The sequence below is a fragment of the Diuraphis noxia genome, unplaced genomic scaffold (genome assembly GCF_037042655.1).
Source record: "Diuraphis noxia isolate RWA-SAM2 unplaced genomic scaffold, SU_Dnox_SAM2 contig0004, whole genome shotgun sequence".
NCBI classification, from domain to species: Eukaryota; Metazoa; Arthropoda; class Insecta; order Hemiptera; family Aphididae; genus Diuraphis; species Diuraphis noxia.
Window position 1 is genome coordinate 43245875 of NW_028301714.1, and position 23331 is coordinate 43269205.

Here is a 23331-nt window from a genome sequence, read left to right on the forward strand (position 1 = left end):
AAGGCCCCCGATTCACAAATGGTGGTCCGACGAGTCACGACAACGGTTATTGAATGTGGCAGACCAAGGTGACGATGACGGCGGCGTCGGCGGCGTGTAACGTTTTTGACAAATTTAATTGTGTGGTGCATCGAACCGTGCCTAATAATAAAAATCATATTAATAATAATAACCATGATTAAGTACTAAGTACGCTATTAGACGTATATTGTATTATTGTCCGTCCATCCGATTATCCGACGTGTGAGGATATGCGAGGAAGGTACTGTATACTTGACGTACACGACCAGGTTGATGGCCAAGGTCGACAGTTTTCGGAAACGTCCTCTTTATCTGTGTACCTATATAAACGTTCATAGTCTTTAACGAGATTTAAGTTCGCAACCGTTTGATAAACATCGTAGTAATCGATTTGCTCAGTCCGCCCGCCGAAGAATACAAAATGATCACTGCTTTACACTTTTCGGTAAGACTTAATGTTTGTTTCTCTTTTAGATAGTTTACGGGCGTGTATAAATAATGTATTATGTTTTTGTTGGATTTATCTGTTAGATTTTTTGATTTTGATTTTTCAATGCACATATTATTATTTATGTTTATAACTGACATACATGTTAATTATATTTTGAATCGTTAACGGAAAACCAAACAACGTTGACAAACAAGTTAACATAATGAGGTTTAGGTTTTTAATCAAAAAATAAGGATATTTCACGGGAATTATTGACAGGGTCGTAATAATAAACATGATATACAAATAAATGTATTATATTTGAATAAACTTGGATATTTTTGGACCAACAGAAAATCCTAATCATATTTTAAGTTTTTTTTTTCAATTTGCCGTTAATAGTGTCTTTAGATTAATACATATTGTGGTATAAATTGTAAAAATTGAACGTTAAAAATATTAACATATTTTGATGTGGTGTTTTCTTTCAAAAACAATATTATACTAGTAAAAGCATACCGTTTTAATTTATTTTTTCAAATGATTTGGAAAAAGATCCCGTAACCATAAGATATTTTTTTGATAGACAAAAAAAATAGCACTCTACTTCTGAGTAGAGTGATGAATTTATTTATTTTTCAATAATGCGTCAATGTATTTTTTTTCTTGTCTTTCATCTCCATTTTTTTCAACAGCATCATTTCTAGTATAAAAGTGAATCTAGTTGGTGCTTTGAGGGGTCAAAAAAAAAATCCCAATAACTTACAAATACATCAAAGAAAGAAAAAAAACAAGCAAAAAATTAAAATAAAACAGAAGAGTTTTACCAACATATTTTCAACATACTTGTGTTAACTATACTTGATAACATTTTCAAAATATTTGAATAGTTTTGAGCTATTAACGGATATTTCAATTTTCAATTTTTTAGAATTTTTTTTTTTAAATGTCAATTAAATTTTATTTGTTGGGTCAGAAAGCTTGAAAATTGAAAACAAGGATTCTCATAAATAGTTCACATAATAAGCAATACATTTAAGACAATTTATAAACACTACCAGTTATTTTTAACAGACATTATAATTTCAAATTTGGACCAAATTATATATACATATATATTTATGATATATGTATATAACACCAAGAATAAATATTTTAGTTAATTTGTTGTATTTTTAAAATATTGTTCGTGGGCACTTGAGACTGTTAGAGGTATGAGTATATTATTATATTTTATACAGTACACACACGATGACCTTTTCAAATGAAACATTTTTGACAAAAAATAATTTAACCTACAGTAGTACCAACGTCTAATTGTAAAAATAATAAATTACTTTAATCACCACAATATCATAAATGTATAACATTCACTTAGTAAACTTTTAGAAAGACAGACTGTCTTTGATTAGAGTCTTATTTTGTATATAATAATTATTGAATTTAAATTTAATATATCCATATTACAATGCATTTCTAGATACCAAAGGCACAGCACAGCGTTGCCCACTTACTCGCCTTTTTATTGTTAAAGTGATTTTGTGTATATTTTGATGTTTAATTTTAAACTATCGTTAATAGTTATTTTTTTTTTTTTTAATTTACTAAGAGAGAATTTGGTTTTCAGTCATATCGTTATTTTTCCAATAGACCTGAAAATTAGTTTCAAATTAAGTTCGAATGGAAACAAAAACATTAGCTTCGCTACATACTCATTCCCTACATTTAATAAGCTTACCTATACATTTTTTATCTGTTGTTTAGAAATTATTTAGGTAAAAATATTCAAGAATGAGTAGATACTAAACGTAAACCTGAAAATGATATCCAAAAAGTTTATTTCACACTAATAACGTCAATAACATATTAAAATAACATATAAACAATTACTGTTATTAATGCCTTATATTTACGAAACAGAAATTTTGAGTTCCAAACTATCGTTGGATTATAACGATTTACAATATTGTCGAGTTAAGCATTAAAAAAGAAGGTTTGACAAAATCATTAAAGTATAATATTACACGATAAAGCCGTACGACTATAGGTAGTAGGTTTCGTGATATTTTAGTAAATATAATTAATCACATTACTATGTTCGCAACTTAGTATAAATTACCAGTGATATCTCAGAAATTGATTTATGCATAGTACCTTCAGATTGGGTACAACTAATATCCCCCAAACACGAATCTGTGTAAAGAATCATAATCTTTGAACAGCTCTACAGTCCACACGTACAATATAGCTGCTAAGTGTTAATATAATAACTATAATCTCGTTCTGCAGCTACAATTAAAATGTCATTTTTGAGATTTTCAAAAACTCTATCTTTACCACTTTAGTATATATACGATATACCTTTTATACCTATACCTACACATGACTTGTATCAATATAATATTCATATCTAATAACCATTACACGATGCACATCGTACGCCATATTTCACTTATCCTAACGATTTCTTAATAATAACCTTCACGTTGTAGATGTTGTTGTGCATGATGGTCGCATGCGATCACGTCCTGGCGTATCCATACAACGGTGGCAACATGCAGTGGTCGAACCCCGGGGCTGGTGGGATGGTAAACCACCATCAGCAGCAAGGGTTTGGCGGCAATATGGGTCAACAACGCGGTGATTTTGGGCGATCTTCGGCGTTCGGTGGACAATCGCGGGGACAGTCGACTGGCTACGGTAGACAGTTGCAGGGAGCCGAGGCATATCAGACGAACATCTTCAACGAACCGGACCGGTATGGATATGATTACACGTTTCCTGGAGCCACCGTACACTTCTTGATGTTCAAAAAACGTAAGTAAATAACTGCATCTCCTTCCCGCAGAGTAGGTACTAATAGAAACTTTGCGATCGAAACCCTATTATTACTCATAAATATAATATTATAATGATACCGCCTGTAAGTGGACCCAAGTACATACCTATTAAAAAAAAAATGTTTTTATTCTATGTAATATGTAAATATTTTTATCACTTACCTATATGGTTATAATGTGTTTTAATTTTATGAGATAACAAAATACACAAGAAAAAATATAGCTGCCCCAATGATGACACTTCATTATTTAATTTTATTAGGTGTATTTTTTTTTTATATTTATAAAAGTGAAAATTTATGTTCTGAACCATTTTCTCTTAAGTCTACGAAAAAGATTACTAAGAAAAATAATGGAACAAAAAGCGAATATCATAGAATTTGAATGTTTTCTTAGATTTAATCGCAATCGTTCTTATCTAGATACATGATTTGACCATTTCTCTCATGATTTTTATTTTGAAATACGAGTAAACTGTTAAAGGGTATAGTTTGAGAAGTAAATTGGACTTGAGTATTTAAGATAACATGATTACATAACATGGTTTTATATGGGAAGAAAAATAAAGCCGATATTATTATAATCTATGTTTGGGCATATGACTTAGTTTTAATTAATATTGAGTGCACAGAATTATATTATTTAAAAATATTGAGTTTTATTTGGTGTCAAAACCCGAGTGATAACATTTATGTATTGTCAATATTATCAACCCTTTATTTTTAAATTATTTAACTTTAATTAAAAATTGTAAATTACATAATATTGATATTAAAGCTTAAAAAAAACTTGACATTTGAGTTATTTGAAAAATATTATAATTAATTAAAAAATAATACTCCATTACGAATTATACCATATGGCCATTATGTTATATATTTAAAATTCATCACACGCGTTCTAATCCACGGTAATGTTCAATTGTAAGGATAAAAACTGTATGCCCAATAGTATTGATATAAACTGTAACAATTATGTTAGAGGAATAGTAACTAGTCAGTTCCTACACGAGAGTAACCGGTAAACAATTACGTATATTAGTTCCTAAAAATATGATGTATTAACTCGTCATATTCTATATACTCATACATCTACCATTCTATATACTTCATTATATATATATATAATAGGTAGTACTGAAATAAACATTTGAAATAATAATCATTTAACTTGATTATACACTATTAGAGAATAATAATTTCCAAAATTTCATATTACACAATATAGAATTCATTATTCGCATAGCAAAACTAAAACTCAAAGCACCTATATTATAGAATCAATGAATAAAAAAAATGTACGAAAACTTTATGCGTTAAAAATTTGTATATTATTGCGAATTCAACACGAATAGGATTATGGCAAGACATAGAAACTTTGCTGGTTTTAAGCGATGCGTGTTATGCTTACATAATAAACACCTTTGTGTATTCTGGAATGCATAACATTTTGAGTTCACTGGTTGTATGGGATTGTGAGGGGATGGAATAGGCTCTCCGTGTACAAAATATGGCATGCCGGTAGAACTCATCTAGTATCACGTGGCGGCGTTGGTATAGTAAATATTTTAATAAAAGCACTGGGTGGAAATTAAGGCGTTTGGAAAAGAACTCTTTCGTGAACGTGTTCATTTGTAAACGGATGTAGTCACGAATACAGTCAAGATTTTCTTCATTTGTATAAAGTATGTTAGTTGTCGCGTTCAAATGTTTCATGGAATGTATCCATCTTGAAACATTTGTGAAATATTTTAAGCTTAAAGTAAACGTATTTGACATATACTCGTATAATAGTACTGCAAATACTAAATATTATGTATGAGATTACTGTTTTTTTTTCTAATTTAACAGTATGTTTACTGCTTATTCCTGAACGTATTTGATATGAATACTATATTATAATACTAGCTGAAAAATTTGTCACCTGTAAATAATGATGTAAATAATATTGCTTATTATTTTATCTAACTATTAAGTAATAAATTTAAGAACACGAATTAATTTAGTAGTCCAACAAGTAAAGACATATTTTATTAAATTATGACCATTGAAAATAGATTGATATATAAAAATATCTGTTAAAATATAATAAAGGTAAAACTAATATATAATAAATATAATAAATGATTTATCTGTACAGTGAATATGATGAACAATGAACAATATAAACAAGTCATAAAATATTTATTTGGTTGTAATAAAAAAAAAAAATTGATTATTTTACGACTTTTTTTATATTATTAGGTATTATACCTAATACACCATAATTAATTTTAAAATCGTTTATGATAAATGTTTTACATTTTTTTTTTTTATTCTAAAATATTATCTTTAATAATTCGATTTAGCTCGTAACTAAAACTTTTTGAATATGGATCCATAATAATTTTATGTGGCCGTGAGTTACCAATGGACTCAGATTTTCACTGAATAATAGTTTTATTTTGAAATTTATTATTTTTTGGTATTTATTTGTAAAATTTGCTAAAAATGTAATTGATTTAAAATTAAAAATACATTTAAAATTAGGAAATAACGGACCTTTACTAAGTTTTTATTTGTTTTGTATTATGTCCACCACTTCAGTGAAGCCAAAATAACTTTTTAACATGACAATTATATTACATTAACATACCTACATAACTAATTTATTATAATGAGTGACCATTTTAAATACGGTTAACCGTTGCACGTGTCATATTGTTTTTATATTTATATTTTTTTCATATGTCTTAGATTAAACCAAGCTTTTATTTGAACTCATATAGTAAAATATATTAATAATTAATGTGTCATTAATAAACACTAACGAGCTTAAATAGCTTTCAAAATCATATCGTTGTATAGCCTTCTTGACGAGAATGGATTTTTAACAAATATGCAGTGGCGCCGATCCCTAAATCCAAATATGGCGACTGCCATATTGAACTATATCAGCTATATAAATCAACTATAATTCAACTATATCATAAATTATTGATAACACAATATGAAAATAGATATTATGTATATTATTATGTATTTATGTATTAATATAAATTATGAATACCATATGATGGTAGTGTTTCAGCCCCCCCCCACGGGTGCACGTACACCAAATTGGTAGGTGGGTGGTACTATTAAAATTTGATATTTGCCATACTGCATTTTGTATAGTTCGGTGTCACTGCACATATGTAAACAAATAAATAGCCTGAGCTCAAAATATTTACAACAGGTAGCTATGATTAATATTTTGATTTCATGTCTTTTATTTACATGGAGTACAAAAGTCATAATTCAGAACTCATATCCTAATATACTTGCAGTTAATATAAATAGCATGCTAATATTTAATTCTTTTTAAAGTCACGCCATATGTAAAAGGGTAATATAAGAACTGATAGGTATTTCATCTTAAGCCATACCTAAAGAGAAGTAGTATCTAAACAATACTAACTTCAAAATTCACAAAATGTCAATAGTCTCTCAACAATGTAAATCAAAATAAATTAAATTGCCTAATCATCATGAAAGTATACATACTATAATATACGAAAATTCCAATAGCAGTTTTTTGATACTTCACTTAAAGTTATGGTCTAAGGAATTGGCGTCAATTTGTTGGACTTATTACACTTTAATATTTATAAACATGATATAAGAATAATATGTACCTACTTGTGTATCCTCATAATATTTTAATACACGATTTTAATTTTTAAATGATCATAATTAATATTAAAGAATTTAACTACTTTCAGAATGTATACATTAAAAATGTATGATTATAATTATTTTAAATCGATAATACGATAAACTTTTTCATCAAATTATAATTTACATTTACCATATATGTTTCAGAAGGAAACAGAGGACCCGGAATTAATCAAGGATTTAATCATCAAAATAATGGCGTAGATCCAAGTGGCTGGGAAAGACGTTATTAACACTTTTACTAACTTCAAAAATGATACAATTATATTTTATTATATTATAATATCATATTATAGTGATTATGACAAAATAGTTTGTAAAGTTTAGGAATATTTACTGCAAAATATTATAGTTTACATATTATGTTTACCTACTACAACGGAAAAAACAAATATTTTATGTACCTACACTTTTTATGTTAATATAAAATGTGATTTTTTTGTATAATTATGAACTAAATTATATATATCAAATTTAATCACTTAAAATTCGTAAAAATAAATTATCATTAAGGTATGTAATAATTTTAATTAAAGTATACCTACACTTTAATAATAATTTTATACCTAGACATCAGGATTTTACAGATTATTGTAAAAACACTTGACTTAAATAGTTACAAATCCAATTTATTATATTGGTTAGGTACAAATAATTTTAGAATTCAAATATTAGGTGAATTATATAACAAATCATTTAATATTTAACTTGTATTTTATTAGTATACACGAGTTTTCTAATAAAATTATTTCTATAGCAACCAGATTCTTAGATTTTTTTAAAAATAAGCATTTAACCTTTGTATATACTCTTAAGTATTCTAAAAACCAATATCAATTTGTGTTATATGTTAACACGTTGTACCTAATCAAAATATCAAAAGTTAAGAAAATTAATTCCACTTAAATAATTTATTCATGTTTTAGTTGAATCATATATATTTTTGATAAGCTACAGTTAACAAAACTAGAAGACACTAGAATTTAGTTGACTTTAAAACCAGTCTATCCTAAATAAGTAAATATTCAAAAATCCACTTTAAAACTGAAATACCTAATATATACAACCCAGTACCCACTATTCAAACATGTTTGTATACTTATTGCTTTGTATACAAATATGAGGCTTATCCAAAAAGTCAAATACACAAAATAATTTAATTCTACGAAATAAATTTCTCATATTAATAACCGATTCATTCCATAAATCTCAAACAGTTAAGCTCTTCACATTACCAAAATAACCGGAAAAACCAAAAACTTTATTTCAAACTACCTTTAAAAACAAAGTAATCACCTTGTTCATAACCTCTTAACAAACTTTATTCTCGAAATCTCTACCAGAAAACTCGTAACAAAAATAGCTTTAAAACCTAATTTAATTTTAACACCATAAGAGCACATAAATTCACTACGATGTGACGTCACTATGCGGTTCTCCCTTAAGTTTTCAAGTTTTCTTAATTTCCAAAATAAATAAATGTCATTAATTATATGCCACACATGTACAGATACAGATTATATAATTATTTTTAGGCAAATTTAATAACTAATTAATAATTATATTAAATCAACAATATCAATATTATTATTGTTATAACAACATTATAAGTTATAAAACTACACTTTCAAGTACCTATAAAATGAATAATATTTTTAATTACTAAAATATAATAAAAAAATATAAAATAAACATTTGGTACACATTTTATCTATGATATTCGTTTTTGAATTAGGTTCAACAAAATATCCAAAATCTATTGTGGAAAAATTGTTAAGCGGGCGCTACTCCCGCATGACGTGTCGGGGACAACACTATAATTATTATTGAAATAATAAATAACTGAATCATGGAAAATAAAAATAAATGTATATTTTTCAATTACATCCAAAGAACTGTTATAAAAAATACAATTATAATAAATTATAATAATTAAGTTAAATTTATTTACATATTACCAACAAAATCTCTTTACAATATTATATCCTTTAAGTATAAAATAAAATAAAAATAATTCATTTTGTTTAAGCTTATAATTTCTTCTTGTCTTTTAAATAATATTTTTGCTTAAAGTTTGTGATTTGAAGTATACAACCAAAAACAAAAATAATATATTATAGAATCAATTCAGTTGTGTAACCTGGTGTAGCTGCTGGTTAACAATTAATACGTATATTTTTTTTAACTAATCAATTAAAAAATTACGTTTAATATATAAACGTTACGATTAGACGTACGTTTAGATTAATAGACTATGTCTATTGTTTTTAATATGAATAAATAGAATATATTTTTTTTAATTTCGATGATTTGAAGCTATATGCGTTTATTTATTAAATATTAAGAGGACGCTACACCCGTATATTATGTTGTCATCGTCTTACAAGTGCGTAACATACCAAATTTTATATAATCTTAGATAAAAAATGAAAAATATTTATAAGTTTCTAACTTAAATATTAAAAGTACATTTTCGTGATTTTTATGAATTACGTCAAAAATCAAACTCCCAACGATCATTAATAACACTCAAATTTTTCTTTTCATTACATTAATAACAACATATAGGGAATATTGTAATGTATTTTAATGTGATAACTGATAAGTGACAAAAACAATATATACCTACAATAATCGTTCCAAACATTGGAATTTAAAACATAATACAGGTATAGGTACGAATTAAATGTTTAATTAAACTTTTTTTTGGCCAAAGTATAATAATTACTAGTTATAATATTACGTCTATTTTATATTTTTGTAATACAATTTTTAAGGATAATAATGCTTAGTACAAACATTATAATAATTAAGAAACTTCTCATTTGAATTCGAATTAGGTACAACAACATTTTTAAAAAGATTATCCACTAAATAGTTTACAGTAAAAAATTGTTTTCTCATTTTAAAAACAGAAATCTCAACCACCACAGGATATTAGGATACTCCTTAAGAGGACACAACTCCCGTATTTGTTGTCTCAGTATTACAAACGCGTAACATACCAAATTTACGCTCTGCAGTTCACGTTTTACTCCGTTAGCTTAAAAATCAAAGTGATTAGACCTATCATACAACTTGATGGTAAGAAGATTATCTGTGTTTTGTTGGAAGTATTTTTACGATAATTTAGTTTTTAAGTGAGTAATGTGCGTATAATAACTTGTAAAATAAAAATGCTCATGACTCACTTAAAAACTGAATCATCGTAAAAATACTTCCAACAAAACACAGACAATGTTCTTACCATCAAGTTTCATAATAGGTCTAATGTGAACTTCTGAGCGTAAATTTGGTATGTTACGCGTTTGTAAGACTGAGATAACAAATACGGGTGTTGCGCGCTCTTAAGTAATTCAATTCAAAAATTGATCTTTGAATATATTTGAAAATTCCAACAAAAAAAAATAAAAAGAACTAGGTTAAATTCATTATTAAATAAAGAAAGGCGTTAAATATTCGTAGTGAGTTTTTTAAAAATAATAAATTACAAGAAACAACAATATTATTAAGATGAAAAACCCTTAAAGTGTTATTTGTTACAGAATTTTCCTTTTTCTCTCCTCGTTTTACGGCAACAGTTAATATTATATGTATATGATATTTTCCCAATTAATGTATACAGTTTTCTAAAATCTATAACTCTAAGTAACATTAAGAAACAAAATATATCAATAATCTATGCAGTTTATAATCATTTATTTAATTATATGATCTAATGAACTAAATAAAGTCACCACTTAAAAAACAAAAAAAATACCTATCTAAATTTATTTTTAAGTAACATAGTTTTTAAACCATTATTATTAATATATACATGTATGACATACCTCATATATATGTTATGAATTATATTCATTAATATGTGATTTGTTTACATTTCTATGATAACCAAAAGTATAGCACTGAAACAAATGTTTTATGAGATCATAATATTTATTTATTTTTATCTTGATAACGTGATCGAAAAAATAGTTGCTTCCCAATATTTTTATTACAAATAGAATATTCAGCCATAGTAAAACTCGTATTTGCAGTAAATTAAATAAAACTTATTGCAATGAAATTTGACTGAATTAATAATTAAAACTACAATTATAAATTCAGCGCAATTGTGTCTGTGATAAGGTAGAGAAAAGACAATAGTTTGAAGCGTTTTACGTTTATTCCAGAAATGAAAAATCCATGGTACGCGTGTCCAAGGAGGAAAGCGAACAATTTTTGAGGGAACGCAAAAAATTAAAATATTTTTATTACATATAATATAATATGTTGGCTATATTTTAATGTATAATATTTTTCATGGCACGCTCGAAAAAAAAAATGTAATTTTTGGCACGTAGCGTTCAAATAATTTGTCACCTCTGATATATTCAATATACACCTCTTCATGTATCCAAAATAATTTTTGTGAGATACTGGCCAAACTGAAGTACTTGGATCGTTAAACCTCCATATAGAACCGACTCTCGGTGGTTTCTTGTCTCACCGGTGGAGTGGAACTCGTGTATGTTAGGCATTCAAGCCAGATAAAGTCTAAGCATTTTTTTTTTTTTATTATTCAAAAAAGTAAAATATATTTTTAAACTACCTACATATATATAACTCATTTACAATGCATTTAATACACTATGTTTTAAATCAAAGTTTATTATTATACATGTATTATAAATAATATGTGTAGGTACTTACTTAATATATTAACACTATAATAATATCTCATCTCATCATACACGCCTTTCAAGGTCAACAGTTTGCAGTGTTTGAATGAAATATGATAAACCTTTGCGCACATAGTTTTAAAGAGGTAATTTCACGTTTTTGCACATTTAAAAAAAAATGGTAATTTATGGTTGAGCTGGTTTTATGTATAAACTTATATTGGATGATTCAGTAAACAATGTTTTCTTTTTTTCTAATTAATTTATTCAAATATTAATTTTTGGAATTTTAGTTTCCATATTTTCAAACCTGAGATTTTTTTACTTCTCAAGAAGTTTGATTATTGGTAAATACGGATACAAAATTCTATTTTTAAAATGATAATCCACCATTTTAGTTTTTATTGTAAATTATTATATAGATAATTGAAAATTAAATTTTAGTGTATTTATATCAAAATTTGGTCGAGTAATAAATTGTTTCCCAATGTTCTCTACAGTGCAATCATTAAGTACTACAAAAAGTCTTAAAAATTTGAAAATATGGTCTTTAATTATATACAAATTTCAAAAATCAGAATTTCAACTGTTTTTTTTAAAAGGAAAAGTGGGTTAGTAAAAAAATGCATTTGGACTTAATATAAGTACACAGGTAAATTATTGTTTTTATATAAAATTGTTAACTCATGGTATTAAATGATTATTATTATTTTTAATAATCATTGTTATTAAATATTATTATTGTATACTATTTCTTAAGCAATATTTAAGTGCTGAAATATTCTAAACACCAGATTATTAAATTTATTGTTATGCACCGTTATCAAAACACCAAAATGCCTATATTTAGTGTGTTTCAATCTTTTTGACCTCCTCCCTCCTTCCAAATCACACCCTATCTAATTTTACAATTTTCAAATGTGATTATTTAACAATTTTTCAGATATGCTATAATTCATGATTCATATGACATATGTTCAATGTAGGTATATATAATATATTATATAACATGAATGATACGAAGTGATTGTAATATAGAATATTATTTGTAAGTCATGTGACTATTTTACAGAAGTTTCGAGTACCTAGAAATTAGCATCGCTTATGGTTTGGAAAATGTACAATTTTGACCATGAAATTGTATTTGTTGTATAATTAAAAATAAGCCATATATTATGGTACATCGTTTCATTTATAATGTGTGCACTTATGTATATTTATGATCGGTCGATATTACCATGTTAAGTCATTTATGATTATTCGCAGACAGTCTGAAGTAGTTATAATAGTTATACTAATATAGTTTTAATTCTTTTTAGGAATGATTTTTTGTCATACATCATTATCAGGACTAACATAAAATAATATATTGTAGGTACGTGAATATTATCATATCAATAAATATTTTTTTTATTTTTGTTAAAAAATTTAGTACATAATATATACGACTCACTTCTAATATGATGTTTAACTGTTTTATATGAATATACATGGTTTGTATACATGTCTGCGATGTAAATCATCTAACATTTGGTTGATCAAACTTATATTTTATCAAGCTTAGTAAGATTTTATAATATTTGTAGGCATAAAAAAAATGTTAAAGATCAATTTAAAAATAATTTATAAGTCTTTTTCTCTTAAACAATCCCTGAAAATTGAGCCGCCCAGTCATTTTACTTTTTTGGAATTTTTATTTAAAAGCTGTAATTTTACTTTTTACTATCCGATTTTGTAGAGATTTTTATTACTACTCACTCTTCAATGAGTATTACTACTATTACTCATTGAGTACAATATATTATGGTATTATATATGTAAATTTAAAAATTGGAAAAATCAAAATATTTTGAATAACTACATTATATTGACGGAAAAAAATAGCTGATAATGCTTGTAGAATCCAGAACCATCACAATCCTAAAATCATCAACCATCTGATTATGGCTGAATATTCTCAATTAGGTTTACAATTACACATATTATTTAATGTATTGTATAGTATAGTAGATTGTACGACAACGTTTTATGCATTAGATAATAATATAAAAAACTAATAATATATTGTCGCAAATATATATATGTACAATATATTTTTATAGTATAATCGCTTATATTTTCGAGATTTAAACATTAATCTATTAATACAATACCGAGAAAACGGAAAATTTTGATATTCCAGATGATTTATTTCCTGTAACCGCATTCTAATCGTCATTATTCTATGAATGTATGGATTAAATTACAAAATTATTTTCAAACAAGATTAAATTTATTGCGTGACATACAAATATAAGTAGTATAATAATATTATAAGTTACACATATATAGTGAACACCAACTGATTTATACAGTAAAGTATAATTAATCAATACAAATTTATTTACAGGTTCGTTTTGTAAATAAGTGGTTATTTAAAGCTGGAAGCCACTATGATGTCTATAAAGTCACGGACTAGGTACTAACAAAATTCTAAAACTCTAATGTTAGCAAATAGGTAAGATCATATTATACCTTATGACATTTTATCATACTAAATAAATTATAAAAAAAAAAATACTAGTTATTATACATGAATAAATAGTAGTATTTACTATTTTGACTACTTTATATGTTTATTTGTAAATATTAAATGATTCAAAATTTAATGGACCTAAATGATCATATCCATAATTTCCTCCATAATTAAAAAGATCTAAATCGATACTATTGTACAACTTGGAATATCCGTATTTTGGTTTTCTAAACCAGTGCCCATATCTTCCAATGTAGCCAAGTCCGTATTCAATGCCTGGAAAATCCAAATCTATGTCTAAATCCAAGTCAGTATCAATATAGAAGTCTAGATCAGTATCTAGGTCATCATCCAAATCAAAGTCTAGATCAAAATCGATTGATGGAATAAATAGAGGGGTGTATGAATGATATCCAGAAGCGTATTCAGGTAAGAATAATGGTGATCCGCCATTTGAGTGACTGTAACTATAACTATAACCTGGGCCGTGGGCTGATTTGCTGACGTAACTGTATGAATGACCACCATTATCTACAATTAAAACATAAATCATCAGAACTTATTAAATTAACAGCTACGAATTTTGTAAAATTATAAGTGGTAGGGTAATAAACTAATACGTAATAACTAATAACTAATAATGTAGCAAATAATATTACTTCACAGAACTTTTAAATACAATTAAAATATTAATGTTATATAAGTACTTTAAATATAAATATAATTGTGTACCTTTTAAAAGTTCTACTAGCTTTACTCACAGTTAGTATATCACAATTACATAAATCTATATCAATGAAAACCACGTAGATAATTAATTTATAAAATTAAAATTATTATTTATTTGATAGGTAAAACCATAGTTGAGTATGTGAATATTTTGGTATTAAAGTGTATAATAAATCTAAAACCTTGATTGAAACGTCATTTATTAGCATAATATTCTTATTATATAGTTATCTTATTCGGTATTTTTTTCGTTTTACCGAAGATTAAGGGTTTTTATGGAAATTTAATGAATATTTGACGAGCTTAACTTAAGTGGATTATAATCAGTCACGCAAGAATTATATTAATTCTTTACTAGAGGGATGGAATTGGGGGAGGGGGGGGGGGTGTTAATTGAAATAAAAGCGCTCGACAATAGCTAATGGAGCAAACAAATTTGCCAACAATGAGAATGACTCGAAGATCAAATTCGGTACGTAGGTGTAAATAATAACAAATATACATGACTGGACTTAAAAATTGTTCAGAAATATCCAAAACTCACGTGACGAACTGCTACTGTAACTAGATTGCGATTGATAGTTGGATTGCTGGTTAGTAGACTGTATGAACGCGGTTGACGCGCTGGATCCGACGATCAGAAGAACTGCGATCCACTGGAACATCATTGTGGTGACTTGATTGAAATCCTCCAGATTGATGGATATTTATCTGACACTAAGGCCGGAAATGCCTTCGACACAGGCTCGGTGAAAACGCGCCCAAGGTTGGCTTAGTGTGTCTGGTGTGTTTGTTACTGTACGATCCCAATGCCGTTTGATGCGCCCGAAACGGTTCGTTGGCCAATTCGATTGATCGTTCTCGTTCATCCGAGTAAGGTTTTCAAGACCCAAATATACGGTAATAATATTTTACACAGCATATTTTTATCGTCATTGTTGTTATCATTGTGTGGTCACGATTTCGAGTATACCGGAACATGTTTTCCGGATTGATTTTTTATTCACGAGACTGCGTCGTTTGATTTTCTTTGTTAATTATTTATACGCCAGATGTGGCACCGACTGACGATTCCAAAACAATATCATAAGCCACACAGACTTGAGTCAAGTTTAAGATCATCATTTAGACATAGAAATTCTATACGTGCCTATTTACAACCTTTATTTATATTATTTATATATACTTAACACTTTTATTATTTAAGTTTATATTATAAAATATAGGGAATAGAGTATCATTCAAAATGCGTCAACCTAACCATCCGCGACAGGTATGTATTTTTTTTTTTTTATTTAAATCGGCTTGTTGCAAATCAAAATATTTTAATATTTTTCTAAGCTGTCATTTCTAATTACTTTTTCTTAAATTTCTACGTTGTATAATATTATGTCTTTATAACAAATCATATTTGTATTTAACTTTAATCGTATTCATAGGTGCTTGACAGTAGTATTTAAAAACTGTACCTCTAGGATACTATAGAACTTTAAAAATGTATAATGAATTGTCTCATAAACACTTATTATTTCTAATATATTAATTTGATATGTCACATATTATGTTTAAAATATAATCATATTAGTCTGTAAATTAAGTAGCTATTTTTACTTCTAATTATGTGTGATATTAATTTTTCATTTAAAAAAACATACCTAAATTATGATATTATGTGTTAATAAATTCACTATAATCTCAATCATTCAATTAATCTGAATTTTAAGTCGTTCAAATTTAATCCGTCATTATATTCCATCCCTTGGAAAAAATTATTTTGCTTTTATGTGTGCTACTTCACTTATTTTTTTTCTTTATTGCCAATTTTAATTTTTTTATTGTGTAATTTACATTACTGGTAGAATTTACTTAGTTTTAAATTATTGGTCTATACTTATATTATATGGTAGGTATATATTATGTATACATTTATTAAGGTATAAGTAATATTATTATTTATTGTTCATGTTTATTTCTCATGCAATATACGAGATTACTATTACATTTATAAAATGCATAAAGGATGGTAAACTTATTTGATTAATAGACATGATATATTTGAATAACTAATAAGTAATAAATGTATTTGTTTTATTCAAATATTTTTTAAACCTAAAATTATTATACAATCTGATATAATAGATTTATTTATAATATGCAACATACAACATATATTATACAACTATTACTTCTTAATTTAAATATTCAAATCCAAAAACACTTGGCTCAGTTTGTGATGATAATGTTAGGGTATTTTAAAAAAATTGTCTACGTATGAAAAATAGAATAATACACATCCAAACATTTCCTGGAGAAATTAAATCAGTTACGTATTAAATTCTGGGAAGAACGATTAAGGTATTGGTTTTATAATAATGTATTTTTATTTTACTTCAACGATGCATCCAAAAACTCTATAAAAATACATATTATTGTAACCAGATTTGTTTGCAAGTGTTAGCGTATTACTTACACACAAACGAAAAAAGAAGAAAAGTACTGCGAAGAAAATAAATTTTATAAATTTTAAATAAAGTTGTGTATATAGATATAGAATATAAATATTAAATATAAATATTAAATATAGAACACAAATATGGACACACGGTCAAACACACACTAAATTACGAAAAATAATTTAACATCGATCACGCCGATATCGACGGAAATAAGATAATGTAGCCATATAGATAAAAATAATAATAATAGTAATAACGACATCAATTTATATAATATAGGTACGCGTTCACAACCCCCAATAAAAAAAAAAAAAGTTTGATTGCAGATTTATTAAATTCAATCCAAAACATAAATTATATTTTATATTATAAATTATATTTAAGAAAATCTCTTTAAGTAAATATATTATAAAGTAGTTATTTTTTTTTTTTGAATGTTTAGACTAAAATAGTAAATAGAATCATTAATTTATTATTTAATGTAAATATATCAAATTTTGTAGACACAGTCCATTTTTTCGATAACTAGTTTTTCGTAAAAATACCAGTTTTCCCATAATATATATAATATATATATCCATAATTGGTATTTGTATTATAGAATTAATAAGACAGAAATAATGTATTCTATAAAGTTATATTATTAATATAATAATATTACGACATGATGTATATAATATTATACCAGTATATTTTTTAAATGTTGGACGAAATATTTAAAACTAATTTACACTGAACTATTATTTCTGATTATGATTACTATTTTTATTTCCTACTAACAAGATATAGGTAACGAATAATTGTTTTTATTTGTTTGAAATGTATTCCTAATACTCGAACAATATGTGCGAATCTCTCTATATGCAAAGAATCTATATTTACTAATGTATCGTGAACAAGGACGATAATATTGATTAAATATTGTTAGAATACCATTTGTGAATTTAATTTTTTTCATACCGGAAACTAAATAAATGAGGCATGTAAAGCATTCTGATCTCACGGACGTGAACACCACAGTAACCCTATCTTAAACTAGCACACATTTGAATTAAACCACAAATATTTGCAGGTTAGCCAATAATAATAAATCACCACAAATGTTAATGAGATTGGTGTCGTAAAGATATGAAAATGTCTTTCACCCAGCTCTATAATAATTATTATGAAATAAAATCAATTTTGAAGTATTGTGTGGTCTTGAATTATTATTTATTATACTGAATAGAAGTGTTAACGTGATACATTGATATTAATAGATTATAATCATGTATTATTTTCGTGTTAATTAGTAATGATGCGATTAATTATTTTTTTGAAATGATATGGTCATATGGTCATTTTTAATTGTTAAAAAAAAATTACATAATATATTATAGAATTATAATACAAATACTAAATACTAAATAATATGAAATATGAATGATTTGTGAATACACTATATATTATGCATAATATGTATATCAAATGCATGTAAAATATTATAATACTTTAACTATAAAAAATTCACCGATTTAAATAAGTGTTAGTTTATAAAATAAAATGAATCAATGACAAATGGCATACATAATATTCAACTTAAATACAACACTTATCGATTTAATTTTAAAAGATGAATTATGTTTGAAGTATGAACTTAAAACCCAGGGCCAATCACTTAAATTAAAAATGGCCTGATGTAGGTATATTGTTGATAGGTACTCTACTAGGTACTGTTTATGATAGTGTTAACCTAAAGTCCTAAACTAAATAAAGCTATTAAAGTGTAAGTTTAAATGTAACAGGTACATTAGATATAATTAATAGAATATTATACATAAATAGATAATACAATATTGGATTCATAAGAAATTGCAAACATTTAAATATTATTCAAAATATTAAAATTTTAAAAATTAGTAGAATATAGCGTTTGCCACCATACCATTTAACTAAATTTTTTTCGAAAATTATATTTTGATACCACTAGATTATAATTTTATCAATCACTTTTTTTATGGTTGTGATTCTATTTTTATGATTTTTTCCTGCTAAAATTGAAGGTTTTGTGATACCAAACACGTATGTTTCTATAACAAATTATTTAGTTTTTTATCACTCCTGAACATTTTTTGATTTTGTAGTATCGTGATTTTTCCATGACAGTCATATAAATAAAATTAATTAAATAAATAAATTACATTTTACAATTTAAAGAAAGTTGTTAACTCATCAATATTATTATATTGATTATTTTATTTGCTTTGAATTAATATATAATCACTATAAATATATACATATATTCAGACATATACATACATATGAATACATAATAAGAATATTATGTAAAAAATATGTTTCATATATAGGTACATATAATCATCATGATGTTTTAATTTTTTTATAAAAAAAGTTTTAGGGTTTTTAGAGTTGTGTGTGAATTCCTATTATACATTAAAAATAAGTTAAATATTAAAAATTTGTTTTTAATACTTTTCAAACACATTTATTTTTGTTTTCTTCAATTCGTATAATATGCATTTATGATAGAAAAAAAAGTTTTAGAAGCTTAAAGTTGTCATGGTTTTTATTCCCTTTTAAATATATATTTAACAATCAAATCGAGTGCCCTATATTTATAAGCATGTTGTAAGAAGGAGTGGTAGTATTCATTGCGTAAATGGATTCGATAAGAAAAAAAGCTTTACGTATAACTACATAAAGTGTGTTTGTTCAACGTTCATGTCATTTTTGTCGTCACAATAAAAATAATGTGGTCAAAATTCAAAATGTTCGTTTCTATTAAGACATCTATTTTTACCCACTATTAAATATTAATTGGTGTTCTGTAATTACTAATATCACTCGCATTGATTTCAGTTTTCTTTAAAGACTCTCGTTTTCACAGTTAACCAGCCATATTACCCAAGAGAATATCCACTGTTGACCGTGACCTAAAACTAGGCGCCTAGTACCTACTATATTCTGGTAAATGATTCTCCACCGTAAATGTGCCCTTATTTTCACACCATCGTCCAGTGAACGATTTCACAACTTCCTGTAGTTAAAACGATCGCCATTTCGTTCCGATTACCAGTGCTACTGAGTTACATCACTTGTTATTGATTTTTTTCCAACACAAGAGTAAAAACAACCAAAACGTCGTAGTCACGATACCGAGCGACCGATAACGTGACATAATATTGGGAAATACGTGTGTAAAAACAAAGCAAAACCGAAAACCAAAACAATTAGTGTGATATGGTTCATTTCATACGGTAGAGGTGGAATACAACCCGCATATGTTGAGGATTAATTCGTTGTTCAAAATGACAGTTTACAAACGGTGTTTGTGTCAAAAGCATCATGTACATCCGAGCTGAAATCGAATTGTCGTCATGAATACCACGCTTAACGATGGATACAAAACGATTGGTAAGTTACAAAACAATTATTTACATTTAGTATGTGTTATCAATATGCCATTATGATACACTAACGGAAAATAAATTCAAGGTATATATTATTTATCTAAAAAAAAATCTTTCTACCTGTCATAATGTATTGTTATTATAATTGCTGATCGTAAATTTTAATGCATACAGTTTTCACGGATTTATTTTAATAGTAAAATTGAATTTTGTTTAATGAATGGAAAATAGAATCATAGATTTATAATACGTATTCATTTTACATTTCTAACCATTACGAAAATAGAAATACATTAAATGCAAATAGGTAGGTACTACAATTTAAAAGAAAATACATTTTTTTCTTATAATTCTCTAAAATCGATATAAGTATAAATGTTTTAGATTATTAATAAAATCGAATAATCGAATAATTGATATCAATCTATTGAATTCTAACAACTGTTACCATTATAATATATAAACTGATCCATTTAATATATTACACTAGCAATAGTTTTTTTAGTTAATTATTATTTTTATATAATTTAATTTTGCCAAACATTTTTATTCTTCAAAAATTTTCCATACCTAAAATTTTAAATATTTCACAATTCATTTTTAAATCAAAAAAAACAGTGCATTTTTTTAGTTAACTACATACTTGGTATTTGCAAAAATATTACAAATTGTTTTTCAACAACATCATATAATAACACTTATTCTGTTTTAATCTTTGTGGGATTATTTGTAACACTCTTTAATGTTTACCTACTTATTAGATATATCAATCATAAATATCACGTTGACATGTTTTTCAGTTGTCTTTATTCTGGTTATTGGCACTAGCCTGCGGTCGAAGATTAAATGACGAGCACACTAAACACAATAATACAAACAGGAAGTTACCTACAAAATCAATTGACGCTCAAGACGATTTCAGCTCTCGAAGTTATGGACTTCAAGGGCCAGAAGTAGATTCTCCAGATGAATTTAAAACTGAGGTATCTGATGAATGGATGCCTACAAGTTCAATGGCAAAACAAATTCATGAACCTGAAGTTGACGATTACGGAGAACCAGAAAAACCAGAACAGCTAAATGAACAAAAAGACATGGATTCATTAGAAAGACTTAATGAACCCGAAAAAATTGAAGATCCCGAAGATGGTAATGAAGACTTTGAGCAGGTGAAAAAAGTAAAAGAGGTGTCCATAATGACATTGAAACCAAAAGAACGTAATAAAGCATTGGATCCAATAAGTGATCAACAAGGCCGTTCTCCCATGAGAATCATACGACCTATGAGAGATTTGAGTATAATTGTCAGAAATCGGCACCATCCTATATTAATCGCCCGTCAAGTGCCTGTCCATTGGATACCTCGCCACCACCACCATCCCCATAAACCAACACATCCACATAAACCATCACCACATCCACACAAGCCACATATTCCACATAAGCCACTACATCCACAAAAACCAATGTATCCGCATAAACCTCACCAGCCTTCGATGCCAAAACACAAACCATGTAAACCATGTGACCCTAAAGTTCATAAAAAACATAAGCCGAAAAAACCAAAAAAACCAAAAAAAAAACCGAAAAAAGAACACTGTCACCATCCGAAAAAACCGCATCATAAACGATTATTATATTATGCTCCTATGCCTACCGCCATGAACTATTATTACGGGTCACAAATTCCGATGAAATTGATTACACCAAGTAATAACTACGCTGTGGCCGAAAATCTTGAGAACGAAGACGTTGAAATTGAGACCGAAAAACCGTTTCACCAAGAAATTGAAGATGATGTAGAAGATCATAGGTTAGCCGAAATGAGTGAACCTTTTGATGAAGAAGTCCCCGATGAAAGTAAAATACAATTAATTGAGAAACCTTAAAAAGTGAAAGGTAACTTTTTATAAAAGAAAAAAATTAATCAAATTCGCAATCAAATTTTTAATCAGAATTATTGAATTACGTGTTTTAAATATATATTCCTTACCTATGACATTTAGGTAGATACAAATCTTATTTAACCATTCTACAAAACTTGAACTTCGAACGTCCACAGAACACTTCGTATGGAAAGAACAATATTATTATATTGAACGACAAAAATATTTAAACCTCAAAATGATCGGTACATTTTTATATTATAGTTTATAAATAATTATATTCAGTTTATTTTTGTATTTATCATGCATTTAGTTTGTTTAAAGTTAAATATTTTGACTGTATTAGGTATATAAAATATAAAGCTCGTTAATCCCTACTCAAAACATAATATATTTAACATATTTGCCTATACTATTTACATACTTTATTACGTGGGCATTTAATACAATTTATTTTTTAGGTATAGTTAAGATTTTTTTTTATTATTATTATTAATAAAATTTACCCTCTGCGACATAGTCCATTGGGATACAAGGATTATTGTTTAGTTAAGATTTGTATTGGATTACTTGACCTATTATTTAAAATGGCTCAAATTGTTATGAACGGGAGTGATTGATGGGTCTGATGTTAAAAACAAACGTTATAAATAAATTATAATATAATTATGTTACTATGTTTTAAGTT

At 26.5% G+C, this 23331-nt stretch overlaps 3 protein-coding genes across 5 annotated transcripts; 2 read left to right on the plus strand and 1 right to left on the minus strand.

Moving 5' to 3' along the window:
• The first annotated feature begins 324 nt into the window (after positions 1–324).
• Positions 325–7746, plus strand: LOC107166931 (uncharacterized). 2 transcript variants are annotated; one of them, XM_015515778.2, is made up of 3 exons: positions 325–466; positions 2944–3268; positions 7134–7746. In XM_015515778.2, exons 1-3 carry the CDS (start codon positions 443–445, stop codon positions 7217–7219), a joined length of 435 nt encoding a protein of 144 aa, XP_015371264.1. In that variant the 5' UTR covers positions 325–442; the 3' UTR covers positions 7220–7746. The 2 variants fall into 2 exon arrangements, with proteins under 2 accessions (XP_015371264.1, XP_089083833.1); XM_089227707.1 differs by having other exon boundaries at positions 7137–7746.
• A 6151-nt stretch (positions 7747–13897) lies between these two features.
• LOC149056087 (uncharacterized) lies at positions 13898–15986 on the minus strand. The gene is made up of 2 exons (XM_089226293.1): positions 15436–15986; positions 13898–14693 (listed from the first exon to the last, which is right to left on the minus strand). Exons 1-2 carry the CDS (start codon positions 15557–15559, stop codon positions 14263–14265), a joined length of 555 nt encoding a protein of 184 aa, XP_089082419.1. The 5' UTR covers positions 15560–15986; the 3' UTR covers positions 13898–14262.
• A 4403-nt stretch (positions 15987–20389) lies between these two features.
• LOC107166927 (uncharacterized) lies at positions 20390–23317 on the plus strand. Of its 2 annotated transcripts, XM_015515775.2 has the most exons (3): positions 20390–20761; positions 21558–22656; positions 22764–23317. In XM_015515775.2, the coding sequence occupies exons 1-2, from the start codon at positions 20744–20746 to the stop codon at positions 22644–22646; spliced, it is 1107 nt and encodes a 368-aa protein (XP_015371261.2). In that variant the 5' UTR covers positions 20390–20743; the 3' UTR covers positions 22647–22656; positions 22764–23317. The 2 variants fall into 2 exon arrangements, with proteins under 2 accessions (XP_015371261.2, XP_015371260.2); XM_015515774.2 differs by having other exon boundaries at positions 21558–23317.
• Positions 23318–23331: the final 14 nt, after the last annotated feature.